Source organism: Corvus brachyrhynchos, unplaced genomic scaffold, assembly GCF_000691975.1.
Source record: "Corvus brachyrhynchos isolate BGI_N302 unplaced genomic scaffold, ASM69197v1 scaffold14, whole genome shotgun sequence".
In the NCBI taxonomy this organism is placed as follows: Eukaryota; Metazoa; Chordata; class Aves; order Passeriformes; family Corvidae; genus Corvus; species Corvus brachyrhynchos.
Genome location: NW_008239110.1, coordinates 20,242,898 through 20,252,546, shown reverse-complemented (window position 1 = coordinate 20,252,546; position 9,649 = coordinate 20,242,898). Strand labels below are relative to the sequence as shown.

The 9,649-nt window shown below is 40.3% G+C and overlaps 1 protein-coding gene across 1 annotated transcript in view; it reads right to left on the bottom strand.

Annotated features, from left to right (window-relative positions):
* Window positions 1-9,649, bottom strand: part of MTHFD1L (methylenetetrahydrofolate dehydrogenase (NADP+ dependent) 1-like) — a 148,382-nt gene that overhangs the window by 53,144 nt on the left and 85,589 nt on the right. The window contains exon 24 of the mRNA XM_017739428.1: window positions 9,201-9,378. Within this exon, the coding sequence (XP_017594917.1) occupies window positions 9,201-9,378 (178 nt within the window). The remainder of the gene's footprint in view (window positions 1-9,200; window positions 9,379-9,649) is intronic.

The following is a 9,649-nucleotide window of genomic DNA, read 5'->3' as shown; positions in this document are numbered from 1 at the left end:
TAGGGAAAGGAGTACACTACACCATGCTAAGGATCCACCTGTTTCCTAGTATTTAGTGGGACTTTTAAGGCATTATCTGTTTAGAATCACAGTGTAACAGGGCATTTCAAGCTAAAAAGTTTCCTGTGTTTCAGTTATCAAGTAATAGTGCCGGGAAACTTCACTTTAATTTAAAGAAATGTTTTCCACACTAAAAACACCTATTGCTTTACACGAGAAATAAAAATTCATTTTGCTTGGAAGTGTCATAATGGTATTTAACAGAAAAGAAGTTCTACTAATTCAAGAGACATTTTACACAGCAGAAGCCTGGATGTTTACAAGACCCTTGTTTAGCTTAAGGTTTTCAACAAAACTGTTGATTATTCAGCACTTCACTATCAAAATAGTATCACTGATGGGCAAAGACATACACCATATGTAGCAACAATGCTAATTCACATGGAGAAGTGGGCTAAAAAATAAGACTCATTGCACAAGTAACTAAATCATTAGGCTGTTTTAAGCTGGATTTTTGCTCCAGCTGATACCAGACTTATCCATAAAAAAAAAAATCATGTCAACTACCTATTTGTGCCTTATATACTTTAGTCAAATGTCTGCCAGCAGAAAATACATATCTCAGATACTTTTAAAAAAAGAGTAATTTCGTATCTGTTGTGGTTTGGGAATGGTACTCTCCAGTTCAGTGTGCCCACCAAGATCCTCCAGGAATCCCTTCTCCCATGAAGCAACTCCTTTTCCCCAGCAATGATGTGACACAGTATAGAATAACCTCCTGGCCATGCTCCCTTCCAACTACTGCAAAAATTAACCCCATCCTTGCCAGAAGCAGGAAAATATCTCTTTTTTTTTTTGTCTGAGAATTTTTTACAATGGCCTAGGAAATTCCTGAACCAGTTGTTCATTCCTACTAGCAAACTCCAATGCAGCACCCTCAGCCATGCTGATGCAACCGTTGTCAGGCCATCAGCAAAACAGTCTTAAGGAAAGGAGGATGAAAAGCCACATCTGAATGGTGTGTGTTGATGCACCCCTATCAACAGAAACTTGATTCCACAGCACCTCTGCCATCTGGACAGCTAGGGTGAGAAGGAAAGTTGTAAAATGTCCCGGGTGTCAAAAGCATGAAAGATTTAGGATCAACAATAAAAGCTATTCCTCTTCTCAGTTCCCTTAGGTAAAGTTGTGACTGTTGCACAACACTTAGGCGACAATTAGGTGACAGATAGACAATAGACAGTATGGATTTAGATAAAACCTGACTTTTACAGATATGCAACTATGTATTAGTACTGAAGGAATTATGGCAGCTTCAGAGAATTCGTTCCAAATTCAATGTTAGCTTCCTGAGAAAAGGGTAACATAAAATACTTACTGTAAATTTACATTGAATATGAGAAGATGCTACTGGGCCACACAGTACAATCTGTGTGGCCCAGTATATCTGCTGACAATTCAGTAGGTTTCTCTCAGAAACAACCAATCTTGCCAGTCCTGCCAGAGAGAATGTGCACTTCTGAAATCTCACACATTTAGAGCTACCAAAGGCATATGCTGCTTCTGAGGCAAGCACAAACACACGTGCTTGCTGAGGCTGCCAGGCACCCACACCATAAACAGGATTATCTCCTAGGCTGAAGCATAACAAGTGCTAAAGCACAAACTGCTTTCACAAAAACAGTATCTGTGTAGCTGTACATTTCATTACTTGATAGAGAATGAATAAAGCATGAAATCAGCACTGATAAAGATGAGAGCCTGTCATCCCCAAGGCTGTATTGATTATCTAAGATGAAATCATACCAGTGTTATCATCCAGCCATACTGCCACTTCCAGTCCATCTCACTTGCAAGACATGATATTAGTGCAAAGTGGTGCTGTTTATTACACAATCTTCTTTCTCCCCTTACTATTGAAGCAATGGTTTCACCAAAACATAATTTAATAGTGCTTAATTTATGCTAAACTCTTCTCACATTTCCTTCACTCTTCATATCTTCCTTCACTTCTAACAGCCGACTTCAGATTATCATTTTTTCATGTAGGGCTTGATAAGGATTTCCATGGACAGCAGACCAACTACAATAGATCCTCCTTTCAACCTCATTTCCTCTGCTGCTCACACTCACCCATGTGCCAGTGCAACTGAGGCAGCACCACTGTTTATGCAGCTGCACATACCAGAGAAAGTGATCCAGGCTAAAACATATCCCTATTGCAACCCATATCAGTTCACACATCCACCTTATCATAAAGGCAAAGCCCATGCGAAGCAGGAAGAATTGCTCAAACTGTTCAAATCTGAGCACTGAAATGTACCAGCAGAAAAAGCGAGTTGGGGCAGGGACACACACCTTGGCTGGGATTCCTGAAATCAGTCTTGCTGCCAAAAGTCAGTATTAAGTGAAACAAAGCATGCACATTACCAGGGATCTCATCTGAGACTATGCTCAAGATTTCCATCTTTTGCATCCTAATTTGGACACCTGACTTTTTTAAGCTCTTTAGCTACTGGAGAAAGGAGTTAATCTTTTTAACTCCCCACAGACAGTCCCTGAGACTGCTGAAAACAACCCCTGTTCCCTTCCTCCTTCATTTCTTCTGCTTTTAAACATCCTCCTGACTTCCTCACCAACAGAACACATCTCTGCAAAGCCAGAGACAACAGCACTAAGTCCCTAGTCATACTACATTCCACTAGATTGCAGCTAAGCCACACTTCTAAGAGAAGCCGTGGTATTATCTAGTTCAAATTGAGTACCATAAGTGAGTGTCCATCAGTGCAGCACTGTTTGACAGGATCTTTTCACAGTTACACAACATAAATACTTAAAACTACTTCATTCTCCAACAAAACTAAGATTCTGTTGAAAAAACATGCATTTAACCAGAGAATACACAGAAGCACTATTCACTTGTAACTTACACATTTAATACTTCAAGTACTATTAACATTCACTTTAGTCTCAATGCCTATTTTTAATTATGACATCACCAGTTTAATTATAAGGTGACAACCTCTGGTCTTACTGTTATCCAGCTGTTTGTGTTTTAGCAGAAATTCTTAATATAATTCAAAATTCTAGGCAGTGGCACTTTTTTTTTAACCTAACACATTCACTGAAAGCAATAAAGAAGAATTGCTGGTTGGCTAAGTGAAACAGTATGCAGACATCACTCATTCCTCTTCTTGGGAAGGCTGCCAAATGAAAACATGATGGGAGTATGGCTGAAGGTGCTGTGTGGGGTGACAGAGTGCAGTGCTAAAACAATAGCTGACGCTGCACATTCGAACTCCTAGCTTTTCCCTTGGATAAAATAAAAATGCATTTATTAAAGTATCTGTGTATTCTGTTTCCAGAATTTCTGTGGCTGACAAAAGGATTACCAAGTCTTTAGCACTCCTCTTCCTTTGCTGACACAGGACAAGAGTTTGTTTTTTAATTTGTGAAAAAGCATTTTCAGTGAAGTTAAACAGTTTGTGAATCAACACCTAAGCCTGTGGCCTTTAGAGATTTGGTTTGCATTTCCCCACCTTTGAAACCACAGCTGTGCCTAAGAAAATTGCTTCATGCAAAGAACAGGGAAATAATGAAAACAAACATAAAAGTACAGTGCTGTCAAGAGCCTACATCCACAAATAAAGAGATGGAGTGGCAGAAAGACAGTTTCCAACCCTAGAACACCCAATTCAGTGAAACAAGTGTCCAGACTCCACAGAAATCTCTTTGATGGGAGTGGGAGGAGTGGGTGGTACAGCCCTATGAAGCCCAAAGAATTCCTCTTTGATGTGGCTTCACTGCTAGATGTCTTACCAGCAGTAGAGGGGAGGGGGAAAATAGTTTAAAGCCTAGCATACGCTGCAGGGCAGCACAGCCTGCATTTCAAGGTGAGAAATGTTTGCCATCAATTATTAGGAAAAGTTTCAGTAAGGAGCATACATAATTTTATTTACTCCCAGCCCAGCAGTACTTAAGGACTTTCCATTAGGTCCACACGTGACTGAACTCCATGCTGTACAGAGAAGAACACAGAAGCTATGCTTCCCAGACAAATGAGCAGAGGTATGCTGGGCTCGTGTGATGGCAGACGCATGATGGATGGCTTTCACAGCTTAGTGACTCCATGGTATTAGCAGAGGAAACAGAAAATACCCCTGGCACCTCCTTCACCTCATCTTTTCAATAGATGAGAAGTTTACAAACCATAAGAAACACTCTGCCTTGGGACATTCCCCTGAAGCTTGGCATCCTCAAACCCAGGCCCCATGAGCCCTTCTTAACTGTGCCTTCCTCTTCGAGCTGCTCCTCCTCTCCCAGTACATGCACCAAGGAGCCTTCTCCTCCACTGATGGGGCTCTTCCTCCTTCCTTACTCACAGCCCATTCTCGCTTTTGGAGACCATGGCCAGAGGACGGAAGAGAAAATAATGCACAGAGAACTGCTGCTGGCAGAGTTTGCTCTGTTTTGATGCTACCCTTAGACCCCTCTGAGTGACCCATTGTCTGTGACAGCTGAAGCGAAGACTGGAAGAAATGAGATAAGTGACAGCCCACACCATACTGGCACAGCACAACAGAGGCAGGGGCAGACAAAACTCTGGACTCAGATGCTCCAGATTTGCCCAAATTATTATTATGCTCCCAGCAGGGGAAGAACAATACCAGTGCTGAGGCTGCTAACTGCTTGAATGCCTCCGTGAGAAGTGCTGCTACTCAACCTCGCTCCCAGTGGATGGTCCCAAGCTGAGAAAGCTCTCCTTTGTTCTGCAGGCTGGCCAGCCAATGCACTGCACTCTGCCAAAATATTTGTGCAATCAACTTTCACTGTATAACCTGGAAATATTTTCATTTGTCATGACATGCTAAAGGCATAGCACTGTCAAAAATGGTGTCATCTAACAAATTTGGAAGATTGGAACAACCCCTTCCCTCCCATTTTTGACCTTTACAGTCTTCACTTTAGCTTTCCAGTGCAGCATAAATCAGGTGATTTGAGGCTTTTCAATAATATTTGTCAGGTTACCATGCCATTCTTTCAAGAGGACAATGCTAACTCACAGACCAGCCGGATAGGCTGATCCTGCCTTATGCCAAATGCCTGTCCTTCTTTCTTGTATCTCCCAAGAGCCCACTCCACTCCAGCTGCTTGAAGGGAGGGGCACTGTATCTCTTAAAAACCTAATGCCTGCCTTCTTTCAGACCTATGCTTCCTGCCCCAGGTTGAGGAGGGCTGCTCTAAGTCAAGGGAGAGTTCACCATAGCAGAAGAGAGGAGACCATGGTAGTGAAGGCAGGTTATTCAACAGGCATGCTTAGTGAGGAATATAGCTTCCCCCCTTCTCCTGATCAAGAACAGGCACTGAAGCCAGAGAAATTTGGGAATGGGATGCGTTTCCATTCTCTCCTTTCCTCCCCCTAGTTATCTAAACTTACTTTTAATGGTTCAGTCAACTTTATTTTGAGTAATAGCTTTCTGCTGCAACTTAAAGACTCATACTTCAAGAAAACTGAACCCAGAAGGGAAGTCAACAGTGATAAGAGGATTGATATTTTGATATTTTCCATATGTAGCAAGAATATATATTAAAATAAACCGCCACAGATGATTTCACAAAGAGTTCAGGAGGCCTTTTAAACAAACCCATCCTTCAAATACTGAAGAGAAACACTCTGCAAGAAACCAACTCAACAGTTACTTAAGAGAGGTTATTGTGCAGAGGGGGAAGAAATCCATACTGAACCACACAATACTGTAGTATTTACTTCAATTACTGCCAATAATATTTTCAGCTACGTTAAAAACTCTGAAGTCTATGATATGAAGACTCATCCTTGCTCCTGAACCACCCCCCTGCCCTGTGCAACTCCTAATACTGTAAGCATTTCATAGTGCACTCTATCTGTTTACATCCTTTTCTTACAATATTACAGTGGCAATGGTGCAGTATTTACTTATCAAAGGTCATGGATTTGATCCATGAAATTACTGCCACACATATGCACTCCCAAAACCATATATGACCTATTCTGTTCTCATTTCAACTCCCCCAAAATATTTGTTCACCTTATACCAAATGTCAAACACTATAATCAAGACTTAAAAAAATTCTAACTACAAGCATCAGCTACTAGGATAAATAAAAAGATTGCCTGCTTATAGAAATAAGTAAAGAGAACCCAAAAAGCTATCTAAAAGTGGGACTACAGAAGAGTGTGTCATGGAATGACACTCAAGGACATTTAAAGAGACCAAATGAGATGCTTCAAGGAATAAAATTAGCACAGTCTTCTAATTAGACTAGCTTGCTATGATACTGAACAGGAGCAGAGCCTGAGTCCTGAACTGACATAACCCTGTTGGGTCCAATGTCTAAAATTGCTCATTCGGCACATGCTCAGGTAACACTGGACAAGATGGTATAAATGCATAAACATACCTCAGGATTCAGAAAAAAAAAGCTGATTCTCAACTCTTAACCAGCATTTGTCAGATCTAGAAAATACCTTCTTCTAGTGTTCTTCTCACACTACACACATTTGTAAATATCCTTCAAGGAAGCTTTTGTTTTCAAAGATGCATTTGGAATTTATATAAAGCACTGCAGAGATTAATGCATTTGGAAAAAAAATGAAACAAAGAGAGCCCACTTGACCTGGACTATCATCTAATTATATGTCTGACTGCACACTAATAAAAAGTTTACTTCAAAGTTTGTTCTAACTAGAAAAAAGCATATAAACCAGTTTTACGTGTAAGGGTTTGAAGCTTATTTTTTTTTAATAACCTGAGTGATGCTTTCTAACAAAAGATCAAAATATTGAATGAACCTGTTACAGCTACAGTGGTCTGTGCTGTTGGAAATTTTTCTAATTATAGCCAGTTCTGGAAGCAAATTCTGATGAAGTTTTCCAGACAGGAAAACAAGGTGCATAGACATCAAAGGATTAAATGGAGACATGGAGTAAAGGGAACAGTAGAGCAATTTCTTGATGACAGATAGATATATGAATGAAGTGGTAGTGGTTTTATGCAGAGTATTTCCCCTCTTTGACCTTCCAAAAGGGAAAGAAAACAGAAAAAAAAAAGCCACAGCAAATCCCATGAAACTTGAGGCAACCAGGACTCAGTATTATTCAAGTAACTGGAGAAATCTGACAATCAGATGAGGTATGGAACTATGTCCTTTCACTTACATCCCCTTTAGGCACAATGAGGGGGAAAATAACCTGTCTGAATCCCATTTTACTGCTTTTTATCTTCCTTAAATTTCTTTATTTTGCCCCTTTGAACAGTAGAAACTGCACCTCAGAATTGCTATAACAACAAAAGAAATCAGGGCAGGCTTATTTGGGAGAGGTGGCTTTCCTTCACTTCTCTGTGAGCCTAGTAACCAATTGACCTACATACTGTAAAAGTGACAGCATTGCTGTTTCACTCTCCTACTTCCAACTGCTTCAGTCCCCATCCTTTGCACGGTAAGGATGAAACAGAAGCCTGAACTTCACACTTTACTGTTTTTGTTGGCCTGAAGGTACTTTTTTACAGTATTTAAAAATCTTTATATGTTTTTATAAAATCCCTTCAACTTATTTTTGAGGCTTACAATACTTGTGTGAAGTTACGGGATATTAAGTTGATGTAAGGATGTGATTCATTCCCTTTGTGCTTAAGATCATGCTGCTTATGCAACACAGCACGAAACGATGTGTCTGGGAAAGACATTAAAGTGGAAATCAATCTGATTTTCTTTAGAGGCAGAGTCCACCCCTACCAATCCTTTTTACTCACTCATACCACCAAATTGTAAGCTACATAGTGTATAGTAACATCAGAGCTTAAATATGGGCCTTGTCAAAGGCTAATGTGCTATCCCTGTAACACAAGTGTCCAGCAGGGAAAACTATTACATGTATTTCTCAAAGAAATTTTTTCCCCATTTAATTACACAAGTCCCATAAATGATAGCCTCAGTTTTCAGAGCATCTCAGTAGAGACAAACTTAGAAAGGCATATACATGGTCCATTTCTCAGCTGTAAAATTGTTGCATGCGCAAAATGCCTTGAATAGATGCTGCAGCAGTAATATTCCCAACATATGTCCATCCATTCTGTCAAGGCAGTGGTTAACACTGACAGGGGTTGGCTGGATTACTGACACTTTGTAAAACAGCGGGGGAGGTGGAAAGTAAAAATAAAATGGGTGCAACAGATACGGGGTGCATATCAAGGAGAAGAGAGAATGAAATTTGACAGTAGGGCATACCTACCTCAGACTGAACTTTTTGCTGGAGAGAAGAATCAAAACAGGAACTTCCAGCCATTTTAAAGAATGAAGCTGAGGTTCTGTTATTAAAAAATAGCATTCGAACATTTTCTAAAGAAACTTAAGTAGCATGGTCAACTGGGGCACAGGATCTGAAACTTGACAAGGGCTTCCTCAGAGCCAGAGAAGTCTGTTTGGCTGTTCAGATTTAAACCCACCCACATCTGGATAGCCAGGAAGGCCACGAGAAATCATTTATATAACCTTCTTGGCAATATGTCCCTCCAAATGTTCTGCCAGCACAGTGGTACCCTAGCACCTCCAATGCTCCCAGGGGTCCAAGCTCCTCTTGACAACTCACAATGCTGTGATGTTACCTTGCAGACAAATGCAGTAACAGCCTCCAACAGACACGGAAAAAGTCACTAACTCTGGCAGACATAGGATTGAAACTTGGACCACGCTTTCCTTTGTTGGGTTATCTAAGGGCTAAGCAAATTAGCCACAAAGCCCCAGCTTCAGGAAGCCACAACTATTGGTGCAACACCCGTGACTGTGAGACAGCAACTACAACTCATTTTAACTGACTGACAGGACAAATACTGTGACTGTGAGATCTTTGGAGAAGTCTTCCAAAACAGCAGGTGAGTGTTCCATCTGCATACATACTTTTAAGTTAAACATGAAAGTATCAGAAGTATCGTTCAATGCACTAAGTAATGATTATTACCAGTGAGTATCCTGCTCTCTGATTAGACAAGCCACAGATTGCTTGTTCTCCTCAGCTTTTGTGATCTTAAACCAAGGCAAGTTCCTTTCCAAGTATTTTGGATAACTTCGTTTCAATGTTCTCAATGTTCTTCTTGCTTTAAATCCAACTCTGATGCAGAATGCATTCATTAAAAAAAAAAAAGAAAGAAAAGAAATCTTACCTCCAAGCTGTAGAGATATTTGAAACTGTTTTTCTGATTGGCTGCCTTTTCCACAGCTTGAGCTAATTTTACTGCTCCTCTACCACCAGCCGACCAGTGATTGCAGGGCACAGCATCAAATGCTCCAGACTCCTTTGCAATCTTACACACCAGATCAACCTCAGCTGGAGAGTCAGTTCTGCCAACCAAACAGTCCTGTCTCATTATTTTGTTTAATTAGTTCTCTTCTATAACCTTATAAATTTAGCCTTATTTTACCATCAGTAGTGGTAAAGCAAGTATATATAGAAATCGTACCATATACATAATGCATTTATATACAGCATATGTATTTACGGGTCTCAAGAAAACTTTGTAACTGTTATAGCTAATTAACACGGAAGATTATCAGTTCCATAATAGTATATACTTTTTTTGTTGGTTTTAACGCCTTAAGAACAAGCTAAGGG